The sequence below is a fragment of the Eutrigla gurnardus genome (assembly GCF_963514095.1).
Source record: "Eutrigla gurnardus genome assembly, chromosome: 10".
Lineage (NCBI taxonomy): Eukaryota > Metazoa > Chordata > Actinopteri > Perciformes > Triglidae > Eutrigla > Eutrigla gurnardus.
Window position 1 is genome coordinate 4,563,581 of NC_139924.1, and position 22,514 is coordinate 4,586,094.

The following is a 22,514-nucleotide window of genomic DNA, read 5'->3' on the forward strand; positions in this document are numbered from 1 at the left end:
GAAACTGTGATGACATTTCACAGGCCAAACAAGTAATCAATATATTCAGAAAATAATCTCCAGATTAATTAGTCACATAAATACAGCCATTCCAACACGCCAAAAGGTCAAATAATGCAGCTTGGTCAGTGCTACATCTTGCAACTCTCGTTATATGAATAGTGTCTTTTCAAAATAAACTTCACAGGAAGTCATGTTTGGGCAACAAAATCATTAGGTTTAGGAAAAGAGCAACTCACATGACCAGCAAGTGACAAACAAGTCACATGACAAAGCACTAACGTGACAAAAGGTTTACTTTGACTTTATTTTTTTACACAGGGCATTATGACAGGAGGCAGACTGAATTATTGCAAATTTGCAGCTTTTTTTAAAAGAACAGATGCAAGGTTAGAATGATGACTGCTCGTGTTCAGGACCCAGAGGGTTTGGCGAAGCACTTCTCAGATATCCCTCAGCTCACAGATGTCCTTGTGCTGAGGACAGAGGGACTATTTAAAGTATCAGAAACACATTTGTACGTAGGTTTTGACTCAAAATACTGGAAAGTGCTGATCTATAGCTAGAAGTAAGAGGAGAGAAGAAGACTGAGAAGCTAATCAAATATAGATGTTTGGTGTCTCCATAGGCCTGTCCTTTGGCATCTATTAGAATGTCACTTATCCTTCAGACCTGAACACCTTCCTTCCTCTGGTCTATTTATACACACACCCTCGCACGATTAATGTGTGTCGATAAACTGCTGACATGCACTTGTCGTCAGTCTCCGTTTTGCGTTGCAGAAAAGGAAAAACCTGGGGGAGTTCATTTATATAACACTAATCAGCAGCAAAACTCTTTACATGCAGAGCTAAAATGCCATCTTCTGGTTTTCCAGTTGGCTATTTTTCTGTTATTGCCTTCATGTTTTCTGACTATTTTCCAGCATTTTAGTGTTGCAGCAACTTACTAACTTACTTACTCATACTGGTTGTTTATGGACCCTTGCTTCGTCTTCTCTTGGAGGAGAGGTCCAAGCGTAACCAATTGGACGATAGGTCAATATTATCATCTTTCGCCTCTCCAAATAATCACATTCAAACAACGTTTCGGCATAATTCATCTAAAAAGAGATCTAAAAAGATACTGCTTTTGTAGCTGTACAGAAAGTTCTAGAAGGCCGACACAATGTAATCACTTTAATCAGATTTAAAGGATTGGTTAACATTTTTTCAAGTTTATCTGGACACAATACTCACATCTGTACATGGAGGACTGAATCCAGCTCTCGTTATAACGCAAGGCTTCAGCAGTCTGGGTTACTTCAATAAAGTTAGTCTTTGAGAACAAAATGTCCTTTCATGTTTCCCAGACATTTTTAATAAGCTGCAGAAGAGGGATTTTCTACTGAAAAGACAATTTGACTCGTACGAGTGTCAGCGGAATTTAAGGTGATTTTCTACACAGAATGAGAACTGCAAATTTTGCCACCTTTCAATTCTGAATCTTTTCCCAGCCAGGCAGTGAGATTGTATCTATGTGGTCCAACCAAACAGTAGGATGTAATAAAGCGATGGGCAGAGTTGTGAGGATAGCAGGCAAAAGTTTGAAAAAAAAGATACTTTTCCTCTCCCTCTTGAATGTGGGGCATAAAACGCCAAGAGGAGAGGAGCTAAGTAAATGTCAGCTACGCCTCTTTCTCTTATTTACACACACACACACACACACACACACACACACACACACACACACACACACACACACACACACACACACACACACACACACACACACACACACACACACACACACACACACACACACCTCTATCTCAATCTTGCACCCTCCCAATTGCTCATGCACTCCAGGGCCTATAATCTCCCTCTGCGCCCACACACAGATCACATATACACCCACACACACACATGCACACGCGCACACACACATGCACACATGCAAACAAACACAACACACACACACACACACACACACACACACACACACACACACACACACACACACACACACACACACACACACACACACACACTTGGCAAGTGTTCTTATTTGTATTCCTGCGATCTGGATCCTGCATTCTTTGGCAGACACTGATATATCAACTGCATGAATATTCATTCACTAGTCAGAGTAGCAAGCTTCACCAGCTCCCTCTCTCCTCTCACACACACCTCTCACACTGTGGCGTTCCTCCCTAAACAATGCTCACCTTCCACATGCACGTACGGGATGTCAACACTGGACTGCTGAGAGCTGCCACAGCAGGGTCTTTCACAATAAGCTAATGGGCCATGTCAGTGTCTGTCTGTCACACACACACACACACACACACACACGCACGCACACACACACACACGGTGGATGTCTCAGAAGAACTGCATCTCAGTGTCTTTCCTGCTATGATTGAAGCTGCTTATCAATCATTTCCTGGATGATTAATTGGTGCAGCGGATCTCCTGGTAGATTAATCACATCTGTCTGAAAGCCTTTTTATGTCTGAGCAGCTGAAACCTGTGAACGCACACACACTTATACATACACACACACACACACACACACACACACACACTAGTTAGCTAGAATCCAATCTGAAAAAGAACTCAGTAAATAATTTAGAAGCTATTTGTCCACAAAGACTCACCTTTATTGGACTTCTAGTTGATGATACTGGTGTTGTCAACGTAATGGGAGTGGGAGTACAGATCTCCCTCACCGGTGGTGGGTGGGAAGCCATTGAGGTGCTGGCGGTGGAGAGACCTCTGTCATTGAGCATTCATCATCTGCGCTCACCAACCTTCTCTCTATGTCTTCACGGCTCATCGCTCCCGTGCTTCATCTCTCTCTCCCAAATAAACACGCACGACACAACAAACCACGCACACACGTCGCTGGCATGCACTCGTACAGCACCTCTAATCTGAGATATCATTTTACATTCCCTTCCACTTCACTGCGAGCACAATGCACATGAATGCAGCGATACCATATCCCTGGGTCTCAGTGTTGTTCTTTCCAGCCTCCCTGTCTCCAGCTTCCAGTGATCATATATGTGACCTTCATGAAGCAGAATCTGAACATAAAACTACCGTTCTCTCACCGCCACACTCCTCCTCTCTTGATACATCCTCTGCACTTATCAAAGACAGAAAAGTCAGTGGAAGGCATGGCAAGATAATGAAAGTGAAATAAATAGAGATGGAATACAAAGCGTGCATTCCCAGTTAGATCTACAGAGGACGGAGGAAGCTCAAAGATTTAGAGATTAAAGGAGCCAAAGTGAGATAATGGAATTTCCAGAATACCAAAGCTGTAGTTTTAGAGGAAAGCAAACCAACTATTCTGTTTACAGATTACCACCTCTGTTGTGCTTGTGTGTTTTCATCACACGACAATGCTTTCACTGTTGGGCAAAGAGAAACAGCAAAAAGGGAAGGAAGGAAGGAAGGAAGGAAGGGGGAGCTGTTTACATATTAAAGTAAACACACTGCCCTACTGTTCCTCCGCCTCCCTCTTTCCCCTCTTTCACTCTTGTCTGCCAGAGAGACACCTCCAATACGACATCTAATATCAGACTGAATACATACAACATAAAGCTGGCTGGACACCATCATTTCATTAATGCTGTATGATTGGTTAACTATGGTCTGATTTGCAGGGAAGATCAATCTGATCCATATCACAGCCCAGCGGTTGTCAAACGGTTCAAACCGCCGATCAAAGTCTCGGACATGCAAGAAAACCATCTCATCGTCCAACAGCCAGATTATTGATCGCTTGGGAAATTAATCAGATATTGCAATTTGCCTTGAACAGATGTCAAACGACTGCTGAAATGCATCTGGATTTTAATATTAGTCAAGAGTGAACAATTCGGACCTTAAAATCAAGCTCATTTGGCACAGCTTCTGCCCATCTCAAAAGCTTCCCACTGAGTTAAAACTGTCCCATGTTATCAGATTAAATTAAACATTTTCCTTGGCAAGACTTAAAATTCCTCTTATTTTCTTCTATTATAAAAGTGTCAGAAAATAGTGAAAAATGCCCATTAGAACTTCACACAGTCATATGCAGATAGTAGATATCTGCATATATTCAGTTCAGTGTTTCCCCTAGAATTTTTTTCAGGCCCGGTGGTACCCACCGAAAAAACCCTAAACAGACGAGACGTGTCGGATGGTGTATTGGTGCAGTTGGATTAAGTCAGGTGGCACAGCAAGCAGTCTGCAATTCTGCAATTATTATATTTGCATTCAACATTTTTGTTCAACCTGAGTGTATTCAAGGTTTTCAAGGATTCAAGGAGAGAGTGACTTATTAAGGTGCCGGTTGATGGAAATGATCCAAAATTAGGGGCCGGAAAAATATGGCTGGAAAATGATGAGCATCACATTAATAGCTACAGATACTGTAAAACATTATAACGACATATGAGTGCATATATTGTCTTATTTTATCAAGTAAAATATAAGTTATAGGTTTACTCAACAGCCTAATAGTTCATAGAAATTCAGGTAGAAATAGGTTAACTCAGAGTTCCACAGCTTATCAAAAAACAATCCTTATTTTATTAGGCTGCCTATGGCGTGATGTTGTTTTTAAGCAGCGCCGTCTCTGCATATATTTCTCGACAACACTCGACCTGCATCAGCGCACGAGCGGATCTGTGCGAGCAGGCAGCGCGAGGAAAGCGGATTTTGGACGGAGACACAGCGGCATTTTTCTTATAAATGCACCGGTCCGGTTCCGGTACCGGTCCGGTTCCGCTCACACCACGAGTCTGAAGAGTGTAACAGCTTATCAAAATACAGTGTCAACTTTCCGTGTTTTCAAAGTAGAAAGCAGCATCGTGGTGGTTTAACGAGGCGGAACGGCATCAGAACAACATCAAGCCCGTAAAGGACAAGAAGAAGAACGTAGCGGGAGCGCGCGGCGAGGATTGTTGCGGCCGCGCGTCTTGCGGAGCAAGTCTACTGTGCTGCGCGGAGGCGCTCCTAATGTAAATTATTATTGATTTATGAATGAATTGATAGGTGGCTTATTTTTGGCGTATTGATTTTTTTTTTTTGGCCTGGCGGCAGGTCTCCTTGGCCTGGCGGGCCGCCAGGCCTGTACAATGGTAGGGGAAACACTGCAGTTTAACATCAAAAGTGACAAAGTCAATATCAAATCCTCACATTTTTTGAAGCCAGAGAAAACCTATCAACTACTGATTGATTGACTCATCATTGCAGCTCTAAATATAACATCACTGTTGTGATACAGACACCTGATGATTATTGAAATGCAAATTGCGTCGTTGCAGTCATTGACATTCTGAAGGACTCTTGCCACCACAAGGCACATTACAACCCACTCTGCCAAGTGCCGCTTCTACCAACAGCTTCCTGGCCTCCATTCATCCCTTCCTGTGTCCATCCATTCACGACCCCGCTCATCTCCATACAGCTGGCTTCTTTGGTGCCACTCTTTCAATTAAACATTGCACACACAGAAAATAACCTAATACTGGGCATATGGTGCAAAGCATCTATTCCATATGTCACATGCAGCTCATTTCCATATACACATACAGCATGATGAGCAGCAGCAGGCGGGGGGCTCATAACTGGAGCACCCATAAATAAGGAGCAGTGCAACGCCTGGATTTCTGCTGATTTGTTTTGCCCGAGATGCATGTGTGAATGAATTGATGGCTTTTCATTTTATTATGGCAACACTCTGATGGTGTCATCTGGATTACTACCTCCCTCTCACACATTTACTTTACCAAAACTACACATCTCATCTTATCTCTCTCATTTATGATCTTTGTTCTTAGCCTCACCGCCTTTCTCTCACTGTCACTCTGGAGACCGATGTTGCATTTATTACATTCATTACAAACCTCCTGCCTCTTCTCCCGATCTGATTAGTGACAAAAAAATAGAGCACCACAGAAGGAAGCCACAATACAAGTGCTTCATCAACGTGTTCAGGTCAGGACAAAGCTGGGGTTTCAGGCCTGCTTTGGACTGCCTCGATTGGAGTGTTTTTGAAGCTGTAGCTACAGATCTGGATGAACTCACTGACAATGTGACATCTTATATCAGCTTTTGTGAAGACGTGTGTGTGTGTGCCGCCGAACAATATCCATGGTTTACTGCAGAACACAGGCAGCTACGTCAGGCCAGGGGGGCTACAGTAGCTGGGACAGACTCCCGAACAAGCAGGCCAGGAACACACTGACAGAGGAGGACAGAGGAGCAAAGAAGCTACGCTGAAAAGCTGGTCTTCAGTGGACATCCTAGTGTCGGTTTACAAAGGCCTGCAGGACATCCCTAGCTACAGGAGACCAGCCCCCCCACAGAGGTTGAACAGCAGGCCTTCTGGTGTGGTCAGAACCACCTGGAGCTGAACGCTCTTAAAACTGTGCAGATGTCCCCCCCTCCCCCCTCCCTCATTGTCCCCCTTCACCATCCAGAAGACACAATCAGCTCAGGAAGTTCAAACTGCCTGAGGAGCTACTGATCCGGTTCTATCCGGTTCTACACAGCAATAATCCAGTCTCTCTGCACATTCATCACGGTGTGGTTTGGATTCAGTCTAGAACAGACAGTAAGGACTGCAGAGATAATCACTGCTGCCAGCCTGCCCACCATCCAGGACCTCCTGAGTCAGGAAACGTAGCATCACTGCAGACCCATGACCCCCTGGACAAACCGTTCAGCTTCTTCCCTCTGGGAGGCGCTACAGAACACTGTACTCCAAAACAACCAGACATAAGAACAGTTTCTTCCTACAGGCCATCACTCTGATTCACTCTTAACAGTCATACATTGTCAATAACCCCAATAACACCTCTGATTGCACAATTTGATTCTCATATGAAAATACTGGACTTAGTCCAAACACTGACCTCCTGGCATTTCCACCACTATGCATTCCCATTCCTCAGAGGGAAGAAAAACACATTAATGCAAAGCCTGTTTATGTGTGTGTGTGTGTGTGTATGTGTGTGTCTGTGTGTGTCATAGAGCAAAACCAAACTGCACTAGATGATAAACATATACAGGCATTCATAAAAATCAATAGTCATCTACTCCATCCACTGCTGCCGCTCTCATGAAGCTTGCTGACGCAAAAACGTTTTTTTTTTTTTTTTATGTGGGTGTGTGTATGCATCACTTTGTGGGATCGCCATCAATCAGAACATTGATGAGATTGCATGGCCTCTGGGTACAAGGTGGATTCTTGAGTCATACAGGGACCAGGCTTTGCATGATGAAGCTATGAATACAGGGAAACAAACATTAGAATATGACGGATATGTGGGATATGAGTAAGAGTAAACTAAAAGAGAAGACGCTACTTTCAGCATGTGCATCATACCAGACACAAGAACAGAGGTAGATCCTGCATAATATCAGTCTGTGTGACAGGTTTGTGTCCTCCCACACTGGCTGAGTAATGGATGTCTCTGAAAAATTTAAATTTGATCTTCTATCGCGATTCTTGAATCTGCAAAAGTAACAGTTAGTCTGGAAGCACAACAGAATTCCTGTCGGCGCTTTGACCCAATGATGTTTATTTTCTATAATATATATATACACATACACATACATACACCCTTCTAACTTAACTTCCCCCTCAGGTTGCATTGATTCAAGCGGTAAACAGTATAATGACAGGCGCTGAGGCAGTGAAGATGACACACGCTCCATGATCGTTGAAATCTTGGGCACAGCCAAGTTCCCATGCAACATAATGAGGACAGACTGTGTCGCCAAAGACCAAGCCCGGTGCCCACTTTCCAACTAAAAAGCCCAACGCTGCCCATTACAGCTCACAACTACACTGTGGGCATTTGGACTGGCCACGTTCAATAAGCTTGAGGTGGAACACGTCCAACTACTCTGCTTTCAGCATGGTCCAGCTAATGAATTGAATTAGCACTTATATGCTGAATAAGCTTGCCCACGACGGGAATCATTTTAGATTAAAAATGCTTCTAATCATTTTTGTTCACTTTTGGTTTGAAAGCTCTTGACAGCTTGTAAATGTGTTGTCGTGCCCGTGTGGTGAGGGAGGGCTGCAGGCGCAGTGGCTGAGCCAGCAGGCGCCAGGCCACGGGTCTCCAAGGCAGCCCAGTTTCCACAGCAGGTGCAGCACCATCATGGAGCAGGCCTACTCCACTTGCTTGCTATTTCCAGCCGTAGACTCCTCTGCCCCCCCAGGGACGGCCAGATCAGGATAGAAGAAGGGTATCTCAGCCTTTTGCTTCATCGTTTTGTTTCATTCTTTTGTTTTGAAATTGACTTCCCAAAACTCTCCTTACGTTATGGGGAGTTTCCCGACTCATCGGAACAGAGTACAGAGTTGCAAAGCACTTTGAAGGTAACTTGTGATTATGGGCAGTATAAATATAATTGACTTGACTTCATTTGACAGTACTTAAGTAGAGTGCTCTTTCAAGACCTACCAATACTATAATATTCTAAGATCAACAGTAAGACATGCAACAAGTTCAATAAATGAGCTATTAAGGCCCTGAATACTTGTGGGATGATATATTGATTATTGAATGAGAAAAATTGTTTTCTCACAATCGCATCAATGGTCATGAGCTTTCATGGTACCACCGTGGAGTTACTGCTGTGAAAAGGGTTGCAACTAACCACTCTTTTCATCATCGTTAATTCATTTTTCTAAATGAATCAATTATTCCATTATTAAAGTGTCTTGTTTTGTCTGAGCAAGAGTCCAAACAAGAAAGATATTCAGCTCACAGAGAAAATCAGTAAATCTCAGCATTGGAGAAACTAGACTGAGAGAAGTTTTGGCATTTGTTCCTGGAAGAATTATTGAAACAATTATCAAAATAATTGCCAATACAATCATTTCCCGATGATGATCTAATTAATTAATCAACACATGTTTTTGGCTTCAGTCGGACTGACTTGTTTTGCATGACAACCTAAAGTTATCTGGTGTCATGGAACTGGCATGTCAACAGTCTTTCTGACAGTATACAGGGTCCCAAAAGAGGAGCCTTCTGTTCAATCTGCAAGAACCAGGAGATGATGAGTAGTTTGTGCCTGGCGTCTTGCTGCAGAGCATGTGCCATCTTCACAAGACATTATGATTTAGGTTGTGTGTGTGTGTGTGTGTGTGTGTGTGTGTGTTGTAAGTTAAAGTTGTGGACTCCCCTTGGGACTGCAGGCAGCAGGCTCTTTAATATTTCAGAGCGGTGATAAATAAGTCAGACAGACTGCAGAGAGATAAGGTGACTCTGTGGGTAGGCGTGAGGGGAGGGGGTGGTGGGAGACAGAGGGAGAAAAGAGAAAGGGGGAAATGGATATAGCGAGGTGGAGAGATATATAAGGTAATAGAGCAAAAGGTCAGAGAAGACGTGAAGAAAAGCAACGGCCAAAACAGAAAATACTTGTTATTCTATTAAAGGCACGAAAGCCAAATCCAGACACCTCTGGGAATAAGTATCTGATAGTAGGCTAACTATTAACATTTTAGCACACCGGGAACAGCTAGTAATACAGATCAAAACCTTGTGAAGTTCAATAGTCCAATCAGGTGTGTGCGTATGTTTGTCCTTCACTGTTCCTCACATATCTCCAATTTCAGTCCCTTGACAATACTGATCTGGAATGACAGATTTTGATTTCTGAGGACAGAAGAGATCAGAGGGGCATCAGAACGAGAGAAGAGAAAGTAGGTAAGACGGAAGGAAGGGGAGTGGATGAAGCGGTAGGAGGGAGAGAAAACAGGCACTCTTACTGTCGAAAAAAGGTCAACGGAGACAGAGAGCGACTGTGAGAGAGAAGATGAAAAACAGAAGAAAGACGAGAGAAAGTATGTCATGCTTTTTCCGGGGGAGGAACTGCCCCATGGTGCCGTGGCCCTCAGTCTGACAGACTCATGATCAAAAGATGAAATAGAAAGTCTTCTAGCACTTCCTACACGATGTAACTCACAGCGTATTGTGCAGTTACAGTATGTCTGTCCAGAGTTGGGCTGCAAGCAGTTTTTCTTCCACACTTGGAAAAGCTCATAGCTATGAGCAAGGTATCACCCCTCATCACCGCTTTTTATCCCCATCTCTTCCTGGAAGAAATGACTTCTTCTCTGCCTTTTCTCCACCTCCGAACAGCCGCTTTAAGCTCCGTCTTCCACCATCTTCATTCATACATCTGGAAGCCCATAGCATTGTTATTTCTCAGGCTAGCATTCCTCTCTCCCGACCCCACTGAGGGCACTTATCATCCGTGCCATCGTCTTCCTCTCTTCTCACCCTCAATGAAGCCCCCTTTGAGCAGCTGGAAGTATAGCTGCCAGCTTTGCTGCTGGATAAGCTCATTAAACCAACTCAGGAAGAGGGCAACATACAGACTTCTCTCTCTCTCAGGATAACAAACACATGCAGGTACTAGATGTGTAAACGCATGCACTAGAAGGAGAGGGAGACGGAAACATATTGATGGATCCAACAGGAAGAGAAAGAGGAATTAATTGGGGAAATACATAAATAAATAAATAGAGATGAGTGGGAGAGGGATGGTAGAAATAAAGGAAGTGAATCCATGGAGAGAGAGCGTATAGTCCCAATCTCCCCAGTGGGATTAGTGTAAATCTAATCTGCCCCGCTGTCTCCTCTACTCCTTTTAGCCCCGGCTTAGAGACGCTCTCAGGAAGGGAGCAGGGATCCTAAGAGCCTTGAGCTGTTAGCATTAGCTCACATCACCGTAAGCGTCCTCTGCACCACACTAATCAATTACCAACCCTGCTTATCTGCCTCTAAACTTCCCATCCACTCTGAGCCATCACCAGTCTGTGAGAGAGAGAGAGACACACACACACACACACACACACACACACACACACACACACACACACACACACACACACACACACACACACACACACACACACACACACACACACACACACACACACACACACACACACACACACACACACACACACACACACACACACACACACACACACACACACACACACACAGCTCCTTTAGCTGAGACCCATTACCGACACACTGGATCTTTATACTGTATATCTGTTCTAATCAACACATTATTTCGATATGTTTTTTAATGGCCTCCGCCAACCAGTCAAGTTGCAGTTTTAATTCATGTCTGTCCAAAATGTCATCACGTCATCATTTTATCCAATTATACATATTTCTAAAATTGAATGTATAATACGGACATTTAAATAGTTAGCATATGAATTATTGACCACTTCTTCTAATCCGTTCATCCTGTCCAGGTGACATTTGTGCCAAAATAAATGACCTTCGAAATATAGATTTATAGCAGGTGTGTCTGCAGCCTTGTAAGTGCAGGCAATGGTCATAGATGATAATCTCTTAATGGCATTAATTGGCCAGATTAATCGGCCTGTGACTAATCTTGGGAAAAGCTTGAAATGTTGAGTTGATTCATGTATTCCTCAAATAGCGGATGCTTTATTAAAAATAAATATACGATTGTAATATGAATATTCTGGGTTTTGCCGCGACCCGACACCGGATACACGGTAGACGATGAGATGAGATATTGATATTTGAAGATGTCACCTTGGACGGACATTTGCACGGTTTACTTTTTGTCAGATTTTTTATAGCCAAGCCGCTAATCAAGAAAATAATTGGCAGATTAATTAATGAAAATGATTGTTAACTGCAGTCCAAGTATCGGATACAATGCTGTTCGGCAAAATGTGTGCAAAAGCAGTTATATCAATGGGGCCAGAGCATGTGAACAACCCATTTCTGATTTTATGAATGAGGCCAACGATACCTCCAGAGGCCTCAAACATCAAGTTCTGGCAGCCAGTAGATAGCCACATCCCAGTCAGTAATAGGCTAAGTTCGGGGTTTACACTCCACTTGCTACTCACTCCACTAGTTGTGGTCTTTAGCAACTGTTGACTTGGATCAGGATTACAAACACAGAGGTCAGCCAAATCCTGCTTGGAATCAACTTCAATCATATTAAATCCCATCAGAAGATTATGTATATTTACTGCAGTTACCCTGATGAACACGTGGGCTTTGTCTGCAATCTGTTTGCAAATTACTCTCAATCTGCTTCTTTATCCCCGTTTCCCCGTTTTGTCATTTTAATTCTCTCTCCAACCTCCCTCGCACCGACCACTTTATCGAACCCTTACACAGCAGACGCTTCACCAGAAGCCTTACCAGTTTTAGATTGCCCCGACACCACCCTTCTTAATGATCGCCCTGAAAAAAAGGAGGAGGGAACCACAGAGGAAAACAACAGGATGAAAAAACTCTAAAGGTCATAAATCTCAAAGGACTGCAATCAACGGTACATGGCAGAGATCCAGAAAACTCTGGTGCACAAACAATCACGTACTCTGCCTCAGAATTCATGCAACACACACACACACACACACACACACACACACACACACACACACACACACACACACACACACACACACACACACACACACACACACACACACACACACACACACACACACACACACACACACACATCTGTGCACACATAAGATCCCTCTTCCTCCCAATTTTAATCACAAGCACAAATTAATGACAAGCTGTGGGGTCTGATGCTCTTGCATCCCGTGAGCTTTGGTTACTGTGTAAATTAAAGACAACCTGGCTCAGGGTTTGTTCACTGCAGAGGGAATTTAAAGCTTTATAGCTCACAGTGAATGGAAACCATGTGCAAATATCAAACATTCATATTTGTGGCATTCCTCCTGTCTCGATGGATCAGCGTCTGGACGGCTGTGCAGCACATGTGTGGCAGCTGATGCAAACCTTTAACGTATGCACTAAGATGTGGGCGGCTGTGACTCAGGATGGAGACTGGGTCGTCCACTGATTGGAAGATCAGAGTTTCGATCCCCAGCTCCTTCAGTCCGCAGGTCAAAGTGTCCGTGGGCAAGATACTGAACCCCAAACTGCTCCCTGAAGGCTGCGTCATCGGTGTGTGAATGATAAGACAGATCCTGAGGAGCAGTTTGGCACCTTGTATGGCAGCCGCTACCTTCAGTGTATGAATGTGTGTGTGAGATGAATGTAGACATGTAGTGTAAACCCTTTTGGGTAGATAGAGGACTTGAAATGTGCGACACAAATGCAGACCAATTAACATGCAGAGGTGGAATCATACATCCTACACCTGAAAAAAAAGAAAGCTTAATTTTCTAATACTTCTTAATGATCAAATAGGATATGTGTCCAACTTCTGGTTATGGATAGTGATAAGAGACAGTGACAGACAACCAGGAGGCCTGTTTCCTTTCAGCAGGATGCACCTGCCCTACACACAGGCCCATCTGGCCAGTGTGAAGAGAGCGCTACCAAAAAAATCACTGTCCAGTCTCGTTGTGCACACAATCACACCAATGTCGCTAAGCCTGAACAGCTGCGACTCGCTACCTTTTCTCAGCCAACATTCTTCTCCCCCCATCCTTCACTGCCAAGACGGCGAGCAGGCAAACTCAGACTGACTCATCTATTTTCTCAATCACACACACAGACAAACAAACAGTTACAGGGATACACTCTCAGGCTCCTGTAGTCAGTTCTAAAACATAAATGACACTCAAAAGACAAAACATGCATTCTTTCATTTCAGCATTTTTCACAAGTGCCTTCTATGTGAATGTGCCCCTTTCAACAGCAAGTGTAGATTAGACCCAGCAGCCCAGTCAATTCCAGCCATGTGATTCGATTTAGAGACAGCTTATCAGCTACAGACCAGAAACACACAGAAGACTGTGCGATCTAATAGCACTGCTTTGGACAAATACAGTACTGCTGTGACTGGGATCAGTCAGACTTTAGCATTGTAACGTCTGGAACTGGATTTAAGACCTACACTTCCAACACAATCAGCATGCTTGGCATCTAAATGGGGAACACACATCACATGGGGGAGAGTGTGGCAAGCAGCCGAGGCAAGTGGACACAGTGGGGTCCGGGGAGATGCTATTGAGGGGACAGCAGGGTGACATGGCCTCGGAGATGGCCTTTTTGTTGTCAATTCATTTACTCAGAGGAGATGGAGGGAGGAGGCGAAATAGGTGAATAGAGAAAACGGGGTGATTTAGGGTGACAAGGGGGTTGGATTTGGCACCCAAACACGACAGCTCCATTAACAAACCCACCTTTCAGCACCATGTCAGCTCAAGCTGTCCCCACTGGGAGACGAGGAGGAGGAAGACAAACAGAAGCTAAACACCATGAAGCTCCAACTTTGCAAACAACTTTCCACACAACACCTAAAAACAAAAATCTACATACACAGCGATGTGTGATTTGTGTGAACAATGACCTTGTGGCTTTCTGCTCGGAGGTGCGTGTCCATTTAGTCAGATGGTTTTAGCAGAAGGGTTTGACGGAGAGGCTGTTAAATTATTGCACAGTCTCTGCCAGCAGGGAAGGACAGAACAGTGAGGCTGAAGAAGGCACTCTTATCTCCCACTACATGCTGCTGATAAACACACAATCCTGTCACACAGACACACAAACCCATCAAACCAGAAGTTCCAACAGTGGCAATCTTTTAGATTTAAACAAATGTCTCATCATTATCTATTGCCTAAGGAGGTAACACAATGGTGATTAAGCCTATGGCCCATTGACAACAGTATTGCAATAAAAGAAACTAACTCCAAGCACAGTTTTCACCCAAGTAGAAACTAAATCAACCAGGACTGACATCTTAAGGACTGCCAGGATTGAGGCAAAATATTATTAAAGTGAGTGGATTGCTAACTGACATGTGTTTTATGGAAAAAGGATGAAAACGGAGAAGATGATATTATAGATGTTAAGTCCCGGGAAAAACTTGCGTTGCTTGACAGAAACGGTCCTCTCGCTAACCTCACCACCGGGGACAAATTACCAGAGGAGACTTTTGAGCTCTGTGGTCTCTTCTCTGCTGCACTAGTGTTTTCCAGCAGAACATGACCTCCTGCGTGCTCCACTTTCTGCTTCACTTGACATCAAGGAAGGGCTGACATGTTGAACGTCAGTGAGAGAAGAGGGTGCAGAAGGATGATCGTACCAATGAGCAATTTTGCCGATCCTCGTCAGATGGATTCCTCTTTTTTGCCCTGTACGACCAAAGTGCAGAGTAAACTGCTGGAGCTGCCAGAACTGCAGTCCTACTCAACGACACTTCAGTGTATGAGTGAAGCCTTGATGCTGATGCTTCAGCCTGAGTCTGGTTCACCGACCGTACCGTCCTGGAGAGGAATTCTGCCAGCCGGAGTCAAGTCACAGAAGGGAATGAGATTGGTGGTGAAACCACGTCAGCAAAGGGATTTCATGTCCTTAAACTGGCTAAATACAGGCCACATAGGGAAGAAATGAGCTGGAAACACAAAACACAACATATTAACCCATTGTGGGCTTGTTAGCAAACTTCTGCCCATTTACACATCCACAGACATGAGGAAACATGAGCATTCATTTGGATGCTTGTGACCACCTGATGAATGTCACTCTAATATTCACTCTGCTTTACACTCGGTTTTGGTCTCCACCAACACATGTGGGGAAATATCTGGCTCTTAAAGTGCTACATGCTCCACCTTTGTTCACCAGCTACTTGCTAAAAGTGTCCGTCTGCAGTTTGGTGTTGGTTGTATCGCTCCGTAGCACTGGAGGGAAATAACTCAGACACCGTGGTCCATCGTCAATATAAAAATATTGATTATAGCCGCTTTCGCAATGCTAAAATTTAATTTATCTCAAAATGAGTGCCGGTTATGTCTATTTTATAAACTTGCCGGGGGGCACTGATTGATGATGTGATATAAAATATTGCGTGTCTGGTCCCGATAAGCCTTTGGCGTTTCAGTCTTTCACAGTGAAGTTGTCTCTCCCTCGAAGACCGAACACCAAACTGCCACTCTCAACATCCATGGAGGAGGAAGCAGTGCACCGTCCTCTGTAAACATAAATATTCATTTACACACACACACACACACACACACACACACACACACACACACACACACACACACACACACACACACACACACACACACACACACACACACACACACACACACACACACACACACACACACACACACACACACACACACACACACACACACACACACACACACACACACACACACACACACACACACACACGTCCTTGGTCTTCACACACTCCCTCGCTTTGTTTGCTCTCTCTCTCTAATCCTGTAATGCCAACAGTGCAATTAGTCACATGCCGCCTCTTTCTTTCATCTCTCTAGTGAGAGCAAACTCTGGAGGAATTCAAACTGCTTAGTATCTAAACGACATACCCCGGCCCATGCTCCTGGAGCTAACACGTGCATAAGCACACTGAAAGATCTAAAATCCCAACAACAGCCTTTCTGACGAAAAAATGTCCTTCATTGTGAAATAGCAAAATAAAAAGATGAACTATGCTGCACCACTGCTTCAGAAAAGTCCCGTCTCCTTTTTTATTCAAGAAATGAATAATGAAGTTGAAAATGAAATGGCCATTCAGCCTGAATAGGAAGCAAAAGGTGAGCGAAGGACAAGCTAAGAGCTGAATAAAGACAGAGAGGATCCCTCTAAAAATGGTTATCGTCCCTGTGGTTTTAGTGTTTTCTTCTACTTCTTTATTCTGCTCTCTCACTTCGCCTCCTACACAGTTAGAGAATATCTATCTATCCATCGCAGCCCACTCACAAACACGGCAGAACAAAACTACATGAAAGAGTGAGCCGTGATAGAAAAAGATATCAACAGAACAAAAGCTAAAAGGATGGAAAACAGACAGAGAGCAGCAGCCCCCGCACTCCAGTTAAACAGCCTTGTAGTGAATGTCTTCTCCGTGCTCCACGGTAACAGTTCAGGTAATTTTGCAGCACCTGAAGCCACAACCTGACAGCGAGGCAGGGAGGAGCAGAGCACGCTTTATTCCAGGTAGGAAGAAAATGGCACGTGTTGCTGTTGTATGGATGGAGAGCCCACGGTTATCACTTTCACGCAGGTTATTCCCATGTGTCAGCTAAAAATCAATCTCCATTTGTAAATCCCCTTCCTGAGCCATCATCTAATGAGAGCGCCGATGGATGTGTTCACATTAAACACTGATTTTTCAGTAAAAAAAATATTTGTGATGCTGTGTGTGGTGCAAAGACACAGATATATAAAGAAGGGAGATTATCACATGTTATTTAGCACCGACTGATGATTTAACTGGGAGCAAAGTGACGGGCTTCGATCCTCCAGCATGCTGCACTCACATCCTGGATCCCCGACCATGTTGCAAATGCAGATCGACACCGTTAGATTGACATTTTGAGAGATACACGTATTTGCTGTCGACAGATTGTTTGTTTAATCCGTACACGTACCTCCCACTCCATAATTGATGCACAGCCATTAAATTGATATCGATCTTCTCATCTATTTCTTGGCAAGAAAGCAAATGTATTTCCCAAACTGTCCGACTATAAAACTGCACCTTCTCTTCGGTCTATCATTAAAGATGCATTGAGTGAGATTTCATATATCCCATAGTGCAACAAACATATCAATCATATACATCATCTTCACAGGGTGCGATTGCTTTGCCTGTCGGTTGTTATAAAAGTGTGATTACATCAGGTGTTACAATTCAAAAGCTCAATTTAAAGCCTGCAATATACAATAGTGTTCTCAAACTACAAAAGCAAAAACAGATGACGCATGTAATCAGAGATGGTGGACAGAACATTCTATTCATTAAATGCATACAACATTTCCTAAATCCATCCTCTTAATTATGGGAATATGAAGTGAATATCTTTTGGCCGGGATTTTTTTTTTAGCAATTTCAAGATGTCACACTGAGGAAATTGTGACAGGAATTTTCAATATTTTAACATTTTATGGAGATTCATCTATTATTGAAGAAAAAAATCATCATTAGTTGCAGACCTAATTGCATTTGGATGCACCACCTCATCCCGTGATGTGTGTTTTGAATCTCTGCTCTAATTAGTTTGGTTCAGTCTCACACCAGTAAAATGACATTCCTGTCCATTACAGGCTTTGTAAACAGTAACCAAGACCTGTTGATGTGGATGCAGAGTCTTGGATGCTAGATAGATGTTGACACAAGTCTGATATTTCCTTAATGAGTGTGTGTGTGTGTGTGCGCGTGGTAAGAAGCGGCGGCTGACACCTCACCAATTAGCCAGCTGAGCCTGACACTATTCCCGGTGTTGCCTTGAGCCACGCAGCATCCTCCTGCTTTATTGCTTGCCCTCTGGCCAACGCAAAATAAATAAATAAATCTCATTTGCTAAAGAGAGGAAGTTGTTTCTGAAGGCTGCTGTCTGGCAACCATTTCACACACTTCAAAAGAGGGCGTGGGTATGAAACCAGACCAAATTGTTGCCCATGGACATGCAGTGATAAAACAGCTTCTCGCCTACATGGGCAAATCTGAAGCTCTTAGTCTCACCATAGATGTTCTCCCACTCCTTTTCTCCCTTCTCTGTCACATACACAAACATACATCTCCTATTCACTATTTAGTTCTTCTACTCTCTTAAACACATGTGTGGTAGCTGCAGCAGGGCTCAGAGGTTAGGTCACTGGTCTAAAAAGGGAAGAAGCATGAGGAAATATGCTGCAGGGAAAAACAATCTAAATGACCACTTTTGGTCAAAAAGCTGCAGCAGTCAGCACCGCGGCCTAAAATTTAATTTCCCCTAAAAGAACAACAATCCAATTTGCCTCTGGCTGCATTTTTAATGCATGTTATCATTCAGCCTCAGACTGACAGCCCCAAATATAGCATGGAGCTCCTCAGCAACCAGAACCGGATGATCTGAAAAAATGTGCCATGTTTAATATACAAGCTGAAGTATTGAGAAGATGAGAGACGGGGGAGAAGGGTATACCCTGTCATTTACAGTTACAGCCTCTGCATTGTTTCTTTTTCCCGAAGTAGCTCTGCTGCCTCCATACTGTCAGATGAGGTCATGGTCTAAGTCCCAGAGAAACAATGCCATGATTCAAGCATACCCTGACTTCATGATGAATCATTGTCTTCCCATCAAACTGTGGCATTATCAACGTGGTGGCAAAAAAATGTTTAAGTTGCAAAACAAGTTTGGAGTGCGTGTGGGCAGTGACCAGCCAATCATCTCATGACCCACTTCAGGTTTGACTTTGCTCATTGAGCTCAGATAGCTCCTTATATGCCTCTGAAGCACACCAGTTTGAGTTCATCCTCCTCCTTCCAGCTTTAATCATGTTAGAGTATGAGGCCCGTCTGCGTCCTAAAAAAAACGATTTAGTTTTGGCCAGAAAACCTGAGAGATGGATATATTTGACATGATTTCAAGCTGTAAATAAACAAGATGCGGTCGCCTTGCTTTTTCGAAGAGAACAGATTAACGGCTGAACATGTGAACAGGGCTGCAGCTAGGAATTATGGGATTTTACTGGGCATCCTGGGCCCCTGCTCTACTTATCCACATACTCAACAAATGCCCAAGGCTCGGTTACTAATTGCTTATTGAAAACGTGTACGGTAATTGGCACACAACATCATCTATGCAAGCACCTTGAAGTGGCTGCTGCTTTGACCTTGAGATTATGTTTTAAAGAGGTTTTTCTGACAAAATAAAGACCTTCATTATTTCACCTTTGTGCTTATATTATTGCATATCTCTCAATTAATTTGTCGTTTGTTTTATTTGATTAAATAACCATACAGCAGATCTGGGGGCAGGTCCAGCAGGGAAATGACGTGTAGACTAGGAATGGGATTTACTATGAAAGGGGCCAAGAAGCTAATCTTTGCTTTGATCCACAATTTAAATCATAACTTCCCATTATTCTTATGTTAATCTGGTCTGAACTCATTCATCAGTTTATACCAACATTTGTACTGAAAAGTTGTGGCAACTTGAATCACTTCTGATGTGCATTTAATATCACTTTCAACATGTGATTAAGCTATTTATTACTTGTCTAAAAATAGACATTGTATCTATGCCGTCATAAACAGTATGTTCTCATTTTGGATCAACTTTGTCTCCCACACGTACGTGTCTGCGCTGGAGAACTCACCTCTCCTCCGTGGCCGTCAAAAATCCCAAATATCGACGGGTGACTCTTGTTGACGATGTCGGTGAGCACCTCGAAGCGGTCCTCCATGTGGTCTCGCCGGCCCTGGATGGAGTACACGGCGACGTTGTTGCTCTTGAACTCCCATGTCTTGGAGAACTCCGCGTCCAGGACGTCCAGCCCGCCGAAGCGCTCGTTCTGCATCATCTCCGCCACCTTCCCCTTGACCATCTTGACCGCATCCCGGCTGGACTTGACGATGGTCTTCACTTCGTCCGTGTGGAAGAAGTAACTCCACAGAGCCAGGCTGATGCACAGCAGGAACAAGGTCTCCGGTCTGAGCAGAAAATAACGCATGATCCGACCTAACAGAGACAGCAGGGTCATTGTATCCTCTATCATTTAATTTATTTACACGCAGGAAATCGCGGCAGGTTGTGTGTCGCTCGCCCCCGCCGCAGGTCTCAGTCCATCGCCGTCAGTGTACGCGGTTTGGCAGCGGTGAAGCAGACACATTTAACCGAGCGTTTCGCACCGGGGACACGTAGAGATTAGCCCAACTGAGAAACGAGTGACATCTCACTGTGCTTTTACACGGACCGGGGCAACAGACACGATGCTCCGGCTGGTTCCCCTCTAGCATGCAGCCCCGCAGTGAGCCACCAACGGCTGTCCGTTACCATCTGACGCGGTCCGACAGCAGCGACTCCTCGCTCGGATGGAAAACGCAGGTCGCCAGTTTGGAAATGAAACTAAGCCGGCTAGAGCAGAGCCATGGGCAGAGTCGGGTCCTGGCCAGCCCCGCTACGGTTTCCTAGTCCTGAAAATAGCGGTGCGCGCTGCTGAAACCCTCACATTCCCAGCTGCCACACTGGCTGCGACTCTTTGCGGCTGGTGGCTGACTAAAACAGGGTGTGCTGCCTTCAGGTGCAGCTCGGAATGTCCCTCAAACGAGTCAGTCATCTGGAGGAGGCAACTTAGAGCAACTTATTTGCATAGCACCGAGGCAATTTCAAGTGTTTGCATACGGATAATGAAAGCATTAGATCAACATGTAAAACATAATGAAAACTCAGATCAAATGGAATGAAATAGGCTACGATTTCTAAAAAAAGTAGATGAAAATATAGATTGCATGGAAATGTTGAATGAGAGCATAGTAGGATAATATCATCAATATGTGATTTCACCTGAATTTATTATTATTAATAATAAGTTGTAGTGGAAAAATAGTTCCAGCGTCTTCTCATAGTGGTTTGATTTAATCACAAAACACAGCAACATAGCTCTTCAACTGAAATGATCGAAATTCACAAATTGAATTCAATTCAGTTTTGTTGGTTTCCAGTTCTAAAAGAGGACAACCCGGATCAACTGGTATTTTTGCCGTGTTTGCAACATAATTTTACTTAAGCAATATTTAAATAAATTGCCCATGAAAAGACTATAGCATTTTAGCATCTCCTTTTGCTTTCATGCATATTGATAAATTGCAAATGAATAGTCCCACCTAATGTAGCTGTTGAGTATTCCAAAGTATCCTGTGTCTGTGCCTAGGCCCTCCTAAGACATGGTCGTTAATATGCGTTTTGAATTGGGATGTTTCCGACAGCACTTAAAGGCATCCAGAGAGCTGCCATACCACAGGTGCTCACAAAAACCGTGGGCTGATTCATTCTAACAAAGGGCCTCATTTTGCATATGTCATTATGCTAATTGACATATAACTTGGGTTATCTAGTGTGCACGTGCTGTAGGGGCCTTAAAGTGGAGCATTACACCTTGTTGGGAGTCGTTGTGTCAAAGCTAGTGTTAAAATCATCATTATTTCAGATGGTTCTGTGTTCGCATGCTCCAAAATATTGTATGTATTGAAAATACCATAACAAACCTGGTTTTATGTAATCTACCAGTATAGGAGTACTGTATCTGTTGGGAGGGATGAAGGGGTTAAGAGGGTCCAGTAGCTCTTTTTTGCCTAAGGTCTCCCAAATACATTAATCTGGCCATGTTTTTATTTTTTTAAACGTCAATATGTTAAGGTGCATGCCAGATTTGGCAGATCAAAAACTACTGACTATGCAAAACAGGAAGATACAAACACAGTGCATTGAAAATGGAACTTCAACTGTCTCCATGCCAGACCACAGAGCCCTGCTGATAAACTATCAGGTCCTAAGTAAGGTGGAAAAGGACTCCAGAGTCTATAAAACTGAAAAGGTTCCACTCTTAAATAAAAACTGACAGCATAGACATAGTAGGCCTATTTAACTACTGCTTGTTAGAGGTTCCTCTGATAGCCACCCTAGTAAAATGCATTAAACTCCTTGCACAGAAGAGGAGGATTCTTAGTTGTAATGGAGGAACATTTGGGGGATTATCTATTCCAAGAATGCCCGAT

The 22,514-nt window shown here is 43.7% G+C and overlaps 1 protein-coding gene across 1 annotated transcript in view; it reads right to left on the reverse strand.

The window, feature by feature from the left end:
* ppm1lb (protein phosphatase, Mg2+/Mn2+ dependent, 1Lb) overlaps positions 1-20,987 on the reverse strand; it is a 39,880-nt gene extending 18,893 nt beyond the window's left edge. The window contains exon 1 of the mRNA XM_084018709.1: positions 20,117-20,987. Coding sequence (XP_083874835.1) covers positions 20,117-20,515 — 399 coding nt within the window. The 5' untranslated portion in view covers positions 20,516-20,987. The remainder of the gene's footprint in view (positions 1-20,116) is intronic.
* Positions 20,988-22,514: the final 1,527 nt, after the last annotated feature.